Raw genomic sequence first — 18454 nt, forward strand, 5'->3', positions numbered from 1 at the left:
GATCCTGCATGTCTCACTGGGCATCCCAAACCTGAATCCATAATTACTGAAGCAGCCCAGCGCCATTCCAAAAACCCTTAAGCACCTATTTCAGCACCTCCCAAGAGGATAGGTGCCCTGTTAACATAGTGAAGCGTTTTTCTTCAATATCGGTGCTTGTAGTAAGAGCAGCGAACTCTTTGGCTGGTCTTGGAAGATACAATTGCCACATGTGGTCTGATATTGTCCAATACATAGACAAACTTCCCAATGGTGTAAGGGGCAAAGGCAAAAACGTCTTGCATAATGTGAACACCCTTCATCTGAAATCAGTGATTGTGCCATGGACATTGGTAGTGCTGGTTTCCGACAACTAGCAGGAGCAGCATTTTTAAGACAGGGCTGGCTCATTGCCACCTTCTTTAGGCCAGAGGTTCAAAATAATATCTTAGACCTTCCTTATGATGGCAAAGCCCTCTTTGCCAAACATGTTGATGAAGAGCCTCCCAGGCCGCCAAACAGACACTGACACGGCCAAATTATTGATGACCCTGCAATACGGGAAAATGTATTTTCAAGGTGCTTGGGGAAGAGGAAAACCCTTCTATAGGGAAGCCTACCAGTCCTATTTCTACCCACCATATTCAATAACTTCTCAGACATTTTGTCTCCAGTACTAGCAAAGACAACCACCACAAACAGTGTATACTAGACCACTTCCAAGAGGAAAGCTGGGATGGCAAGGAAAAGATAACGCCCGCCATCAATGACCTGTTACAGGAACCAGCTACTTCCCTATTTCCTGCACCTTGCCTTGGAGGGAGGATAACTCCTTCAACGCTGGCAAGAAATCACAAAAATAAGTTCTTAGACCTTATTCCATTCGGCCATACATTAGAATTTATACAAACACTGCCACCAACTCTGCCCCAAGCCTCTGCAAAAAATATCTGCAAGTTGGTCAAAACCATGCTCCGTAAAAAAAAAAAAGCTATAGAGCGAGTTCCTGTAGCTCAGAAAGGGGAAGGTTTCTATTGCTGTTTCTTCTTGGTCCAAAAGAAGTCAGAGTAGCAGAGACTGATCCTAGACCCGTGAAACCTAAACTCCTATCTCAGGAAACAGTCATTCCACATGGTAACACTGAAGGACATACTGCAGCTTCTAAACCAAGGAGACTATATGTCAGCCCACGATCTCCAAAATGCATATTTTCATGTTCCCATTCACCCAAACACAGTAAATGTCTAAGATTCACAGTAGCCCGCAGCCATAACCAGTTCAAGATGCTCCTGTTTGGCCTAACATCCATCCCTCGCAATTTCACAAAGTGCTTGGCACCTGAAGCGGCCTTTCTGAGAAAACCCAAACATCGGGTGTTTCTTTCTCCTGATGACTGGTTGGTAAAGGACCTTCCTGCCAGGCCGCACAATGATCAGCAACCGCCTACATGTACCTCTTCAGCGAGCTGGGCCGCACACTGAATCCACATGTCAGCTCTTCAACCATCTCACAGAATAAAATTTTTAGGGGCCACACTATATACCCCACAACAGATAGACAACTAAAATTGATAACTCCTATAAAATTGTCATAAAGAAAGTAATTGTCCATTCACCGGTGTAAGTCCCTCCTAGGGATGATGTAATCTTACATTCCTTTAGTGCCAGTCTGCTGTCCGCACATTCATCGGCTGCAAGAGGAATTGGACTGACAATGGATAAAAGCCCCAGGATCTTTCAACGTCCTCATCCAAGTCACTCTAGGGATGATCAATGCCTTATCCTAGTGGACGCAGCAAGCACACTTGTCAATCGGTTTATCTTTTCTGCCTCAGGCTTCTCTTTTGGTCATCACCTTCACCACCCACGCTTCCCTAGAGGGGTTGAGCACTCACCTCCAGGATTTACAAGTCAATTTCAAGACACTTTCTCAACTACTTCTCCAAATCAATCTGCTCGAGCTCAAGTCACTGCATCCAGCCTTGCAGGCTTTTCTTCCCAGGGCAAGAAATTCGGCTGTGATCATTCACACAGACAATACTAAGTGAATTCATTACATCACCAACCAGAGTAGCACAAGATCTCACCAGCTGTCTTAAGAAGCTCAAAATATCTAGGAATGGTCGATCCGTCACAAAGTCAATCTACAAGCTGATCATGTCCCAGGAAAGCAAAATACCATAGCTGACCCACTCTGCAGGCTGACGACCTCTTGCTATGCTTGGGAAATTGATCCGAAAATCCTGGACAACATCTTTCTCTAATGGGGCAGACCGGATCGGGACCTCTTTGCAAAATGCCGGTACTACACAAGCTGGCATCCTTGAGCTGAGTCATGGGGGAATGTTTTCGATCACATGGTTTGGAATCTTTGCCTATGTCTTTCCTCTCACGCCTCACCTCCGAACAGTTTTCATGAAAATGACAGCCGAACCATACAGGATCATTCTCATAGCTCCAACATGGCCAGGCCAATATTGGTTCATTGAGTTACTCCTCCGGTCAGAGAAGCATCATATCCATCTGAAGCCACTACCCTCTCTGACAATGAGCCAGGGTCAAGTTCTGACTCGGATCCCAAGTCACTTCACTTCTGAGCCTGGATCCTGAATTCAACAAATTTGCGCATCTAAGTGTTCCACCAGACTGCAGGGACATCTTAGCTCGAGCAGACAGTACAAATGAGATTTATTGCCTCCAATGGAAACTATTTCGCATTTTTGTGCTACAGTGCTAATGTACACCCACTTTCATCTTCACCAGAAGAAATCCTCGTGTATCTTCTGCACCTGGTACAATCCGGTCTTGCTCATGCGTCCATTAAAGTCCATTTAGCAGCCATTTCCTACTTCACGCAGTCAGCCACATCACCATCATTATGGTCTAGCAGGCTTGTCAAACAATTCCTCTAAGTCTTTTTCGGGGTTTTTGCACCAGTTAGGCCTTCTCCACCTCTTTGGGAATTACATACTCTACTTTCACAGCTAAAGAAAGGCCCCTTTGAGCCCATCCAGAAAGCAGATATTACATTTTTGTCCTGGAAAAAGTGCTACAGAAGAATGCTTGCAAATGACAACAGTGAAGAGTTGGCAATGCTAAAATCACCACCATCCCAGCTTTCAGGAACAGGCAGACTTGAATCAGAAAACCAAAATCTTCAACCCGGTTTTGGCTTTTTGCTGGGACGTATCCTGTTTTCCCTATTTTTTTGTGCTTTTAAACTCCTTCCAGTTAGTGGAAGAAATGGGTGTGAAACCAATGGTGGATCCCGGAAAGCTATACATTTCTGAAAAGTAGGCAGAATTACAAGGCACTGCACAACATAGGACCAGAATACCTCAACCACCGCCTCGCCTTGTACGTACTAAACAGACATCTTCTCTCCTCCTAGCTCCCCCTCGCAACCCTCCCTAAGATCCAGAAAAGCACAGCAGGAAGAAGATCCTTCTCCTACCTGGCAATCTGGACATGGAACACACTACCTCTCAGCTCAGGCAGATCGCATCACTGAAGCAGTTCAGGATGGACCTCAAGAACTGGCTCTTTGACTGAGCAGCACGCACACAAACAGAACCTTGAGATTAGTCACGCTTTACAAATCTTTGATTGATGTATGAAGGGGTCATTTGTGTAGATCATATAAGGTTTTCCTACCAAAAGTAACACTTGAAACAAATATTAAAATTGAGTTGAAAAAACTGCAATTATTTTTCCCCGAGTTTTCATCTATAACTTTCTAAGTATGGCAGATTTTCAAAAGCAATATACTGCCTTGTATGCTGGACTCTTCTGGTTGCGGGGATAAATAGTGCTTGTAGTTTCACCAAGAAGCAGAGATACCCAAAGCCAGTAACTGAGCTGCACCTTGCAATGATTTTTTATTGTATACCATGTATACAGCAATCAGTTTGGTAAAATATAAAGAGTGGAAAAATAGGTATCAGTAAAACCTATATATTTCTGAAATGGACACAATATATGGAGTTTAGAAGCAGTGATGATTTGCACGTCTCTGAATTCGGGGTACCCGTACTAGCATGTGAAGTAGAGGTTATTTCTCAAAATGATTTATTTCTTGCACACTGTCTTAAATTTGGAAGATGCAAATGCAAAAAAAGACAATTGTTAATAACACTTATTCTGCTATTCTGTGTTCCCCAAAGTCTCCTGATTAAAAAATGGTTCCTCACTTGTTTGGGTAGGCCTAGTGCCCCCAACGAGAAATGGCCCACAATGCAACCTGGACACATCACATTTTTCTACTGATAATCGTTTTTTGCAGTGTGCCTAGCTGTGGATTTTGGGCCTTAGCACAGCCGGCACCTAGGGAAACCTAGCTAACCTGTGCTTTTTTAAAAATTAGACATCTAGGGGACTCCAGGACGGGGGTGACTTGTGTGGCCCTCACCAGGTTCTGTTACCTAGAATCCCTTGCAAACCTCAAAATTTGTCGTAAACACATTTTCCTCATTTCTATGATGGAAAGAACTAGAATGAGGGGAGCTACAAACTTCCTTCCACTCAGCATTCCCCTCAAGTCTCCCAATAAAAATGATACCTCACTTGTGTGGGTCGGCCAGTTGCCTGTGACAGGGAAGGCAAAAATGTGTAGAGTTTAAGGGGGTACCAAAGCAAGTCTAAAAGGGCAGTTAAAATTTTTTTTTAGGCTGACTGCCTTGGGCACCCACACAAGTGAGTTATCAGTTTTTATCGGGGGACCAAAGAGTACGCTGGGTGGTAGGAAATGTGTGGTTAATTGCTGTTTCTGGGAAGAATATAGCACAGAAATGCAAGGAAATGTGGTTTTAATTACATTTTGAGGTTTGCAGGCCATTGTGGGTGTGAAAACTTGTTGGGATCCACGAGAGGCGCACCACCCTTTACTCACCCTTGAGTGTCTAGTTTTCAAACATATCTAGAGTTGGTAGATTTTTCCTAAACAAGAAGCTGTCCCAAACACTCAGTGTGAAAGAAATGCCCTTAGGTTTTGTTTAAAAATACCCCTCACCCCCTTACCTAGTTGGTGGCATGCTTCATCTTTGGGGTTCCATCCGAGACACCTAGAGTGTCAGAGATGTGCTTCGACGCCAGATCAGTGGAGCGTTTTTTTTTCATGAGTTGAATTCCCAATTAAGACGAGTAGTGCCATAAAATGGTCTTGTGGCCTCCAACTGTCCTTATAACATATACATGCTGGTTGGATTTAACACTAGGGTGAGTGATGGGTCAGTATATAAAATTTTATTAACAACGATTTCACAAAAAAATAAATGCACTGTTTATAATTGAAACATCAAAAAACTGAACCAGTGGCTCCTAGCTTGTGAACTGTAAAGCCACGACAAAGCACCAGCCTCTCTTCAGGCCATTCACACACCTTTCATATGTGACACAAACAAGACCATTCACACTGCCAGCTGCAGGCCCAGCACATTACACCACTCAGTGATCTTGTTGAAACGCTAACGCATTATCCACAAAATGCAGCATCCAAAGCAGAAGCAAATGCCAATCATGACTCATGGTTGTAGGAAACAGATTTTGCCATCAAGGGACTAGTAGAGCAATATGAAGACAGCAAGAGCTTCCCTATCAAGGCCATCAAACAAGTTAACCCTAAGAACTTCGGCTCATCCAGATTTGTGGGAGTCCACCGGCTAGCTCTAGAGTAGGGCTTAAGTCTGGCACTATTGTCCCTCAAATACTGTTCATCATACAGATTAGTCTGCTCAACCATCTCATCTGAAAATATATTGTCCATAAACAGCTGAAACAAATTTATAGGCAAAACGTTTTCAGTATTCACTCTACACCCTGCAGCACCAGTAAAGACAGGCAATGCCAGCTGCACCATGTTTGGGGCAATCCAGAGTTCTGTTCTTCTAATGAGAAGCCTTGCAGCCCCAGACTGCAGTCCATATGCCTTTTGCTGTACTAGCCATACATCATTGTCCTGTTCTAAAAGTGGATCTTCCTCCGCACTGAGTGGCTTCATCAGATGATTCCTCTCTGACTAAAAACTCACTCCCAGAATCTTGCACTTCCTCCACTGCCTCAGGTGCAGAGGCAGTCTCATAATCCTGCTAAACCGTAATCCTGTGGCCAGCCATAATCCTTATTAATAAAAGTAACTTGTCAAATAAGTCACTAATAGCCAGCACAGTGTAAAATAAATAATAAACATAGCGTGGCTTTAGTGATATCCCACTAGAAACGAAAAGCAAAAAAAATTACCCCCAAGACAACACAAAACACATCGTGCACAAATTCAAGGAGAATTTCACACTGAATAAAATAAAAGCTAAACATGCTGCTATTAAACCATTTACGATTGTAGAGCAGGAATCAAAAAATAAAGGCACAGAGGGAAAGCGCCCCCCCCCGCCCCCCCCACCAAAAAAAAAAAAAAAAAAACACGGAAGCTCTTGCCTTAAGTGTGTTCTTCTCTCAAACACGTGGCATCATCACATCCTCTGCAGCTTCTGAGGATATCGGTGCTCCGTGTGCGCTTATGTCATTGGTTGCCGATGGGGGGGCAGAGGAAGCGCTTCTGTTGCCATCCCTGTTCGGAAGGGTGAAATGGGCGGCCCACGTGGGGAGTGCCAGCACTTCCCCTGTGGGTGGAGGCAAGGATGGAATGGTTCCATCCTCAGCACACGCCCATTGCGGCTGAAGGTGGAACCGTTCCGTCCTCAGCGTGCAAGGGGTTAAACATGATAAATCATAGGATAATGATAAATTTATGTAAGTTATCGCAACAGTTTGACAAAATGTTGGCTAAATAATAGACAGGATGGAGAAATCAGTCATGCACTAGCTGTAATTCCCATTGTCTCTTATGGGGCACAGTACTCTTTCATAAATATAATGATCTAAGTGCATGGATTCAGTCCACCAAGAGATTATCCTCCATGGATTTCAATTATTAGTCCTAAGTACTGAATTATCCTGAGTATGCACGGGATCCCATAACACTTAGAAATATAAATTTGCAAGACTTTTCCTGTGGGACTAACAAGTTCTAAAAGTAAAACAATATATATTTGGCTATACTGGGCACTCATGTACTTCTTTATTAAAAAGCAGCCAAAATCTCAGGGGAAAAAGTCAGTGTAATAAATGTGATTTATCCGCAGAAAAAGGAGAGAGGCTTGTTGAGAAGTTTTATGCTGAAAAATAGTATCTGTAATGTGTATCAAGGAAAATTATAGCTGGTTCAGTTATGCCTGGAACCTAACTAGCATTCTCTGGCACAGCTTTGTTCTCAAAGCCTCTCTAAAACAGAAGCTTTAAGCTGATGGTGTTCACATAGGCACCTAGGGCATTGAGGGACCCCTTGCAAGTATTTCTTAGATGTTCAGTTGGACAGATGTTGGAAGATGGACATGTTATGAGTGTTTGAGACTACCTGTGACTCTAGAAGACCTATGAAAGGTTGAAGTGATTCTAGGTGTACAGACCCATGATGTGCACGATTTTCGTGATCACCTGATCTAGAATGTCGAGAGTGCGGAGGAAGTTGCCTCTGAAAATCTGCTTGGTGTGCAAAAACATTTCAGGGAAGTATGTTTGGCTGTTATATCTCACACAAAGAATTTGCCAGTGTGGTTGGTTGTAGTGCAGCTAGTCCTGTTGGTGTGAATGATTGATGGTTTGAAGGCAATGGTTGTGGAAGTATAACAAGGCGACGACGCCTGTCATGAAGAGCGTTTAGGTGACCTTGGTGAAGCCCATATTGTTGATTGGCAGTGGCAGAGCGTTCCAAAAGTCAACAGACTTCTGATGGTCCCTTATTACTCTACCTTGAGGATGTACTGTGCTTCTGTAATTGGTCACCAGTACACCAAAGTAACAAAATTACTGCTACCCATCTTATTCAGTGTTCTGGGTAATCCACTTTGCCCACTGACGTTAATCCTGCCAATAGAAATAGGTTGACCTTTTCCCAGGTAGTCTTGATATTTCTCCGCAGTCTTTAACCTCAGCTGAGAGTGTAAATGGCAATATGAGTGGATCTGTCAGAAACAGTACAGTCATCTACATATGTGGACCCTAAATGTGGCCCATTGGCCCACCCTAATGCCCCAGACTTTCAGCCAGTTTTCTAAGTTGATATGCTAGCGGTTCAGCAGCAAATGCAAATAGCAATGATGATGGGAGACCATCTCTCTGTGTTCTTTTCTGAAGTACCAAGCTGTCTGATACAGTGTGACCAGTTTTCGCTATGTTGTTCAGCAAGACTATACTATCCACATCTGTGTGAATGTAAACGGCCAAATTTAATGTTGTATCCCATTCCATCCATCATTTGTCTGTCAAAACCTTTACAGGGTACAGCACTGTCAATATGTAGTTAATTTCCATACTTACCAGTTTATGAATGATGGGCATCAAATGCTTTAAGTTGTGTAGAGAGGGACAAATGCAAATTGGTTGCTATTTCTCAAGGACCCAATGATCTTTAGGGGCCTGGCATTCAGTGCTTAGCTGCATATTTTAATGTCAAAAATTACAATTGTTAACCATGTCTCGTTCGCCTTCGTCTGTACTTCTTTTCCCCATTTAATGCACTGACATTTGTTGACTATTGGTAGAGATGGACAAAAATGTAAACCATTCGGAGGGGGAGCCATGATAATTCCTTCAGAGTTGGGATGATGTTGTTAAACCTATTCGGGCTGTGGATCTGCTTTGTGTTAGGATGCCTTTTGGGTGTGCAGTGTGGTCGCAGTGAGATCGCAGAGCAGTTTTGCCTGAGTACAAGTGCGAGGGGACTTAGGTCTAGACTCTTGTTCTGAAGTTTGTTTTAGTCGATAGATTTAACTTTTTTCACAAGATGAAGTGCTATGTTTTCTTGGCTTTTCAGGTGATATATTTGAAGTAGGTGGGATCGTGGTTTGATCAAAGTGATTTTGCATTTAGTGTCGGTTAGGGAGCAAATTTCTACAAGTGTATTTTGAAGAACTGTTTGGATTTATAGTTATTTGGTATCTGGGAACAGAAGGAAGTCTGTCTTTGAGTGAGTTTAAGGTAGGCACTTGACGAATTCTAAATGAGTTTGAGACAGGTTGTGTCAGTATGTTGGGGGCTGGGATTTTCAGGTGGCATTGATATTATATTGATGTATCTTGGTGCTGTTCTCAAAGAACAGGGTGCAAACATTGTGTGTCAGTAAGGTACTTTGGTTGGAGAAGCATTTTTATGCCTCACCTGCAGGTAGCGCGCATGCACTCCTGCTTGGTGACAATCTGTTGTGTATAAAAATGATGCATGTGTCAAATATGAAGACTTTTCTTCATTTTCATCCTGTATTTTCTGGATTTCTTGTGGTTTACTATATTCCTTTTCAGCTTGAGTGACTAGAATTTAAGTTCAATGTGTTTTAACTCCTCTAGGGAATTCTCCGTACACCAGACACAATTCGCCGATTCCAGAGTGTTCCTGCACAACCTGGCCAAACATCTCCCTTGCTGCAGTACTTCGGAATTCTCCTCGACCAGGGCCAGTTGAACAAGTATGAGTCTTTGGAACTATGCCGGCCTGTGCTACAGCAAGGTCGTAAACAGCTGCTGGAAAAATGGCTGAAAGAAGATAAGGTAGTGAAATTATAGTAAAGCTGCTATACTTTTTAAAAAATGTTTATTATACGTTATGTTACTGTCTCCCAGATCTAAATCTCTGCATTATTGAACATTTCAAAGCTTTCACTAAGTTTTGAATGGAGGTTACTGTTACAGCAGAGCTCTAAAAAAAAAAGAAAAAAGAAAAAGCCCCTATGGTGGTGGATGGTGTTATAAGTAAAGGGCATAAGAGGTGCTTGTAGTCCCACGAACAACCTACAAGCAAACTACTAAAGATAATGCAAATTATATCTGCTCCTCAAGAACCAACAAGGGCTAGTTGAATATTTACATATATGCTGCCAGTTACCTAGCACTGTTAAGACATTTAATGATGAGCCAAGGATGTGCTATTTTCGGGGTCTGTCACCACTGCAGTATAACATGCAATTTCAGTCTGAGAAATGTAACCCTGAGTCCTTTCACAAGCTGTTACCAGTACTGTCGTCAATATTGTTTTGAAAAATAACTCCTACCATGGAATTATAACCTTTTGTTGTAATATCCAGTCATTATAACATTAAAAAGTCTGCCAACATATGTCATCAAGGATAGTTTATTTGGTTCCCATCCCTATATGGAAAGATAACAAAGCTAGTTGATTTATCTCTGACACATTAGAGGTGAAACACTTGAAGAAAGGGCTTTGCATTGAATGTCATGGTTGTTGTAATCTGAAGTAGCTGTGTTTACTTTGTATGTATGACCTGTTCATCAGGTCCTGGGGCAAGCACGGATTACTAGACACCATCTGTTCTGGATGCTGTTTGCTACTGGGGCACCTCTTCTGGATAAACACCGTATTCCCTTTATTTTCAGATTGTTAGTAATAAAATGCTTTAGTTAATATTTAAATGCTCAAACAAATGCCTTAGTGTGCTAGAATTAAAACAGCTAATGTATGTTTAGGGTTTACTTGGTAGTTTTGCAGCATGAATCTTTTCTGTATTCACATACTCTGGATTATTCTGCTATCTCATATTTGGGTCTAGAAATGTTCCAATTTTTTGCACATTTTGTGAATCAATCAGATTGAGTCCGTTCCCATTGGTATTGAATGTAAACCCACAATGCCACAATGTGTCAATCTTGGAAACCTTTTTTCTGCTGTTTGGTTCGAAATCAGTATCAGGAGCTCCGGGTCGACAATTCAAAGATGCTTTGGCGTATGGCATGAATTAGGAGTATTAATGATGATTGAAGAGCAATAATGAATGAAGGCAACTTTGAAAAACACAGAATTGTGGAGAGACTCGCATTGAAAACAGAACAGGTTTTTCTAGTTGGACTTTGATTGCAGAAAGCAATGGAGCTTGCAAAAGGTGGGGGGCGGGTATCATTTCTGGTTCTCTTCTGAGTTTTTCGACCAGGATTTGTGGTCACATTGCCATTGTTAATTAATTGGCATAACAAGATTCAACTAAAGAACAATACTGGACAAAAACCCCATGTTGTATGTTTAACTAAATGTAAGGGAGTTACAGAACAAAGCCAAAGGGCAAAAAGCTCAAACTCACCTAGTTGGAGGACAAAATTACACAAAAGGCACCTTAAGATGGCCACCGTTGAATATTCAACTCACTTGCTCTAGTTATTCCCTCTTTCTTTCTCCAATGGAATGTAAGGTGCATGCTGTGCTCGAAGCGGCGCACTTCACTGAAGAAATTCCAGTGAAAAAACTTCATAACTGAGTGTTCATTCTGTTGTTTAGACAGGGTAGTGGCGTAGTTTTAGGAGGTGTGGTTTAGAGCGTCTTGGTGTCCTGAAAACTCAAGTGAATAGCGTTTCCAGGCATAGCTATTTAAGGAAAGTAGTCTCTCTCATTCTGCGCCGACTTTCAGCAAGAAAATGTCTCACCATTGCGTTGACTCACTTGCAATCACTTTGTTTCTGGGCCGTCTCACAACTGTTTGTTCCAGGAGGCATTGTTAAAAACTCTGCCAGACTCTGATAGCAAAGTGTCTCTCCTCACGCGTCAGCTCAGTTTACAACATGCATAATTTCTGGGCCGCTTCTAGCAACTAGAGAGCAGCGTCTCCGAAACGCTTCGTGTTTCTCTCTCTAGCAAGAACTCACCAGACCAACTCCTGACTGAAATTGTTGCCTCATCCAGAAGGTGACTTCAGTAGACACAGTTCTTGGTTACACAAGTATCTCTGTTGGGCTGGTGGGACATAAACACTAGTTAAACTTGTTTCCATAGACAAGTTGAAAGACAAAATTACATGTTTGAAGTGAATTAATTAAGAAAGATTAAGAAGTTATAGAAGAAACGTAAATGAGAACAAATAAGAAAAGCCAAAAGTGTTTTTAAAAGAGTTAACCAAGATAGTGTTTAGTTGCAGTTCATCTCTTTACAACTACATTGCAAGACAAGAAACCAGAAGATCCGGACAAAGGCAGTTTGGAGAGTAGGAGGTTTCAGGAAGGAGCATTGGGATTTAGTTATCATTCTGCTCCCATGTAAGTTGGGTATGTTTACAGTGTCCACCTGGACAACATTTGTAGCTTGTCTTCCATTTCGATTCTGTCCTCGGTGTCACGCAAAATTTCCATACACCAATCAGCACTCTGCATGCAATCTTTTGTCTCCAGACCATAAAAGACTACCATTGCGATGCCTGTAGATATTTTTGATCTAAGCAGACTCTTCGAGCCCTTAGAGCTAGTCGTCTCGAGATGGCATTGAAACCAACAGTAGATGCACCGGACATCTTCGGTGAAGGACATGCCCAAGAAGTTCAGCAGGGGGCAGTCTTTTTCCGTCCAAGACTCCGACTCCGGAGAATAGTCAGATAACTACAGCCACTATGTGCCTGCGGCGCAGTACATGAGTACAACTGCCCCATCACACCACACAAAAATGACTAAAAAGACTCCAGCACTGGTCGTCGATCCTCCACTGCCTTCAGGCCATGGTCAGACTCCAAAAGAAAGTCTGGATGACCAACCTTTGGGTTTTGCACCAAGATATAAGACTGTTGCTCTCTGCTTCGAACGAACTGACTCCCACACCAATCTGAGTCTAGCCGAAAACCTAAAAGCACATCTTCGGAGCTGAAAAGATCAGCACCATCTTCGGAGCTGACACTCTCGGTTCGACCAAAACAAAACATTTCGGAGTCGAAAGCCATGGGTAGTAAAGAAACTACTTCTACCCTGGAGTCCATAGACATTCAACCTATTTTAGAGGTGATGGACACCAGACAAAAAAAAAATACTTATTCAGAAGGACACAAGAAGAATAATTGCCTCCCCTTCAATGTCCTTTAAAAGGAATTTCTCTTTTAGAGACACTTCAAAAGATGCACCTCCATCAAAGAAGGTCTTCAAGCACAAACAGTGAGAGACTTCAACATAGAAACAGCCTTGAACACCACCTTCTCCCGTTCCTCCTTCCTCACCACCTCCATCACCATCACCCACATATGAGGCACAATTATCTCCACATACATCCTCATTTCACCACGTAGGGATAATTTTAGTGATGATCAACAGAACACAGATCCATGAGATTCATATGACTTTGATCCCATTTTACCAAATGACCCTCAGTTATATCCTGCCAGACCCTCACCAGCAAAGGACACCACAGCATATAATCAAGTAGGGGCTAGAGCCACAGCATACCATAATGTGCAAATGCACACTGACCATATAGAGCAGGATTTTCGGTTTGAAACACTGGCATCAACGCATAAGCAATATGAATGTCTTCTTATCCTCCCAAGCATGCTCAGACATGCTTCTGATATCTTTGAAGCGCCTGTTAAAGCTAGGATTATCACTTCTAGAGTGGACAAAAAATATAAACCAGCATGCATCCTCAGACCCTGTTTAGAAGAGCTCAACTACCTCCTGATTCCATTGTAGTTGGTGCAGCGAGAAAAACAGCCAACATTCAGTCCACAGGAGATGCCCTCCTCCCGATAAGGAAAGTAGGAAAATAGATGCAGCTGGGAAAAGGGTGGCCTCACAAGCTGCTAATCACTGGAGGATAGCCAATTCACAAGCTATTTTGGCTAGATATGACCGAGCACACTGGGAGAAAATGGAAGAGCTGTTACAATACCTCCCTCCATAACACCAAAAAAAGAGGACAGCAATTAGTTTATGAAGGGCAAGTAATATCTAACAATGCTGCTAGATCTGCTATGGATTCAGCAGATATAGCAGCTAGATCAGTTAACACCAGTGTGCTTATTAGAAGGCATGCCTGGTTAAAATGTTATTTCAAACCTGAGATACAGCAAGCAGTTTTAAACACGCCTTTTAATAGGCAGCATTTATTTGACCCTGAAGTGGACACAGTAATAGACAAACTCACAAAAGAATCAGAAACAGCTAAAGCTATGGAGGCTTTGTATACCACACATACCAGGGGGAATTTGCGTAGACCCCAATTTAGAGGAAGTTTCAAACCTTCGGCCACAGAAACGCAATCCTCACAATTCTACACTAGAGGATCATTTAGAGGCTCCTAGAGAGGATCCAACGGCACAGGAAGAGGTAAACTCTCCACATCCAGAGGTTCCTCACAATCACAGTGACTTTCTCACCATCCCGACAGAGCACACATCTCCTGGGGCGCATGGGGAGACTGGCAAATTTCTATCCACAATGGCACAACATCACTACAGTGCAGTGGATTCTGTGAATTATCCAACCTGGTTACTGTGTAGAACTCATTTCCACTCCACTGAACATTCCACCTCGTTCACACAAACTAACTCAGGAGCATCTCATAAGGTGCAATAGAGGTGGTACCTATAGCTCAACAAGGGAAAGACGTATATGCTCTATACTTACTTATACCAAAAAAGGATGATACTCTCAGACCCATCCTGGAATCCGACCTCTCAATCAGTACATCCTCTCAGAGCATTTCCATATGGTCACTCTTAAGGATGTCATTCCCCTGTGATAAAACAAGGCAGTATGACAGCATTAGATCTAAAAGATGCTTACTTCCACGTTCCCATGCATCCAGCACATCTCAAATATTTAAGATTTGTGATAGCAGGCAAGCATTACCAGTTCAAAGTGCTACCCTTTGGAGTAACAGCACCAAGGGTATTCACCAAATGCTTTGCAGTGGTTGCAGCATACCTCAGAAGGCAATTCATACATGTCTTTCCCTATCTGGACAACTGGCTCATAAAAGCCAGCACCATTCATACCTGTCAACAGCACACACAATACACAATTAATACCCTACACAGACTAGGGTTCACAATCAATTACAAAAATCTCATCTCCAACCAGCGCAAATACAACCGTGTCTAAGAGCAATTCTGAACACTGTCAGCATTAGCATACCCAAACCCACAGAGAATTCAAGCTTTCCACAATTTCATATCACAGCACAATACAATCAAAGTTACCCAGTAAGGTTTATCATGAAAGTATTTGGAATGATGGCATTGTGCATAGCAAAAGCACCCAATGCACGTCTTAATGTGAGACCCCTAAAACAGTGCCTCTCCCAACATTGGTCTCAGACACAGGGTCCCTTCCACAATATAGTATTGTTGGACCGCTAGACTTACACCACTCTGCAATGGTGGAATCTCACCAACTTATCAAAAGGGCGGACATTTAAGGACCCTGTGCCACTGACCATAATCACCACAGATGCATCAATGACAGGTTGGGGAGCCCATCTCAATAATCTTACTATACAGGGAGAATGGGACTCAGTCCAGCAGACTTACCACATAAATCATTTGGAATTGCTAGCAGTGTTCCTAGCTCTCAAAGTATTCCAGCCACAGATCACACACAAGTGTTAATGAGAACAGACAACATGACTATATTTTATCTGCAAAAACAGGTGTTTTTTTTTTGGGGGGGGGGGGCGCACTCATCCCAATTGTCCCTTCTAGCACAGACAATTTGGAAATGAGCAATTCACAGTCTCATTCAACTACTAGCAGTGTACATCCCAGTGATACACAACCAACTAGCGAACCTCCTAAGCAGGACGCAGCAACAAACACACGAATGGGAGAGTCCCCTCCAAGTAATTCAACGTTACTTTCACATGTAGGGAACACCAGACCTAGACCTTTTCGCAACAAGCAAAAACGCAAAATGCCCAAACGTGGCATCCAAGTACCCACACCCTCAAGCCAAGGGCAATGCTGTATGGATCAGGTGGTCAGGGATATTTGCTTACGCTTACCAAAGGTGTTAGAAGAGTTTTTCCACCTAGAGCTCCACCAGCTTCTGCCTGGAATCTTAACATTGTGCTCACAAGGTTTATGGGTCCACCATTTGAACCCCCATGCCTTGTGGTGCTCTTCAATTACTCTCATGGAAAGTTCCTTTCCTAGTAGCAATTACTAAATAAAGGAGAGTTGGTGAAATTCAAGCATTTACTTTAGAATAACCTTTCTTCCAAATTCACAAATACAAAAGAGTACTTAGGACAAATCTGAAATTCCTACCCAAAGTGCTTTCACCATTTCACATCAGTCAGTGGAATTGCCAGTCTTCTTTCCACAGCCAGTTGCTGAAAGAGCTCTCCACACTTTTGACAACAAAATAGCTCTCCTGTATTATATAGACAGAACAAAAGATTTTAGAAGATCTAAACAACTTATTGTGGCTTTTCAGCTGCCTCATAAGGGTAATCCTATTCCAAAACAAGGATTGGCCAGATGGATAGTAAAGTGTATTCAGACTTGCTATCTTAAAGGTAAAAGTCAACTATTAGTAACTCCTAAAGCACATTCTACTAGAAAGAAAGGAGCTTCAACGGCATTCTTAGGAAGTATACTAGTGGCAGACGTATGCAAAGCAGCCACATGGCCCACACTCACACATTTGCTAAACACTACTGGGGGGATGTGCTATCTTGCCAAAAAGCAAATGTTCAAGCAGTGTTTAAAACACTATTTCAAACTGCTCCAACTCCTACAGGCTAGCCACCGCTTATTTTAGGAGGGGACTGCTTTTCAGTCTATGCAAAGCATGTGTATCTGCAGCTACAAGTGCCATAGGACGGAAAATGTCACTTACCCAGTGTACATCAGTTCATGGCATGTAGTGCTGCAGATTCACCTGCGACCTCCCTCCTCACCCGATACCTGTAGCTGTTGTGGTACTTTCTTATGTAAATATGTGTTCGATGGCATGTGTAGCTGCAGATACACATGCTTTGCACATCCCGCCATCTAGTGTTGGGCTCGGATTGTTACAAGTTGTTTTTCTTAGAAGAAGTCTTTTCGAGTCACGAGATCGAGGGGCTCCTCCCCTTTTGGCTCCATTGCGCATGGGCGTCGACGCCATCTTAGATTGTTTTCTTTCCGCCATCTGGTTCGGACGTGTTCCTTTTCGCTCCGTGTTTCGGTTCGGAAAGATAGTTAGAATCTTGGAAAATTTGACGGTATTGTTTGCGTTCGGTATCTGGTTAGTTACAACAGATCAACACCGAATTTTGAAGAGCTCCGGTCGCCCTTCGGGGTTTTTGATCCCCGTCAGGGCCTGGTCGGCCCGACCACGTGTCTCTTCAAGGCTAATGGAACGGACCCCATTCCGCTTCTGCCCCAAATGTCACAACAAGTATCCTTATACAGATCAGCATCTGGTCTGTAACTTGTGTTTGTCTCCAGAACACAAAGAAGATACTTGTGAAGCCTGTCGAGCGTTTCGGTCGAGGAAGACACTAAGAGACTGAGGAGCGAGAAGACTACAGATGGCGTCGGCACCGACAGGACAAAAACACTTCGAGGAGGAAGAAGAAACCTTCTCCATCGAGGATTCGGACTCGGATGAGGTCGATCCCGAACAGACGCCGAAAACCGTGAGTAAGACGTCGACACACAAAACTCACGGAAAGACCACTAAAGCCCAGGGGACGCCACCGCCAACAGGCCATGGCTTAACCCGGAAAATAGGTGACCGAACATCGGCACGAAAAAGGGCATGCATGTTTCTAAGGCATCCGACTCCGGGCGAGATACCGGCACAGAGCAGACTTGACCCCGAGACAGTGGGTCAGCGCAAGTTCGGCACCGAGAGGGCGGCACCGAAACGAGTCTGCACCGAGAGACCGGAACGCCAAAAATTAAAGTGTCGTCGGAGCCGAAAAGGACTGCCGAAAAAGTTTCCATTCCGAAACATCCGGCCTCGGAACCGAAAACAAGTTCCTACACAGAGGAACAGGGACTGTCCTCACAAATGCAAGGACGTAGGTTCGGACAAGAACTAGAGTCAATGGAGCCAGATTACACTCAGAGAAGGCTCCACATCCAAAAAGACATAGGGAAGATAAGTACTCTTTCCCCCAATTCGGATGAAAAGAAGACTTCTCCGCCACGCTCAACACAGACATCACCGGTAGCCACTCCACCACTGATGCAGTCCCCAACTCATACTGGAATGAGTCAGGATGATCCCGACGCATGGGATCTTTATGATGCGCCAGTATCAGATAACAGCCCAGACTGTTATCCAGCGAGACCGTGGCCACCCGAGGACAGTACAGCCTACATACAGGTGGTGTCAAGAGCAGCGGCGTTTCATAATGTCACCCTGCATGCAGAGCCTATTGAGGATGACTTTTTATTTAACACACTATCCTCCACACATAGCCAATACCAAAGTCTCCCTATGCTACCTGGAATGCTAAAACACTCCAAACAAGTGTTTCAGGAGCCTGTGAAGGGCAGGGCCATAACTCCAAGGGTGGAGAAGAAATACAAGCCACCGCCAACAGACCCTGTATACATCACGCAGCAATTAACACCAGACTGTGGTAGTAGGGGCAGCTCGCAAGAGAGCAAACTCACACATCAGGAGACGCACCACCTCCAGACAAGGAGAGTCGCAAGTTCGATGCTGCGGGGAAAA

General features: G+C 43.4%; 1 protein-coding gene across 2 annotated transcripts in view; it reads left to right on the top strand.

Annotated features, from left to right (window-relative positions):
- CLTC (clathrin heavy chain) overlaps positions 1-18454 on the top strand; it is a 723592-nt gene that overhangs the window by 194635 nt on the left and 510503 nt on the right. For both annotated transcript variants that reach the window (XM_069226425.1, XM_069226426.1), the window contains exon 8: positions 9374-9574. In XM_069226425.1, coding sequence (XP_069082526.1) covers positions 9374-9574 — 201 coding nt within the window. The remainder of the gene's footprint in view (positions 1-9373; positions 9575-18454) is intronic.

The sequence above is a fragment of the Pleurodeles waltl genome, chromosome 3_1 (assembly GCF_031143425.1).
Source record: "Pleurodeles waltl isolate 20211129_DDA chromosome 3_1, aPleWal1.hap1.20221129, whole genome shotgun sequence".
Classification (NCBI taxonomy): domain Eukaryota; kingdom Metazoa; phylum Chordata; class Amphibia; order Caudata; family Salamandridae; genus Pleurodeles; species Pleurodeles waltl.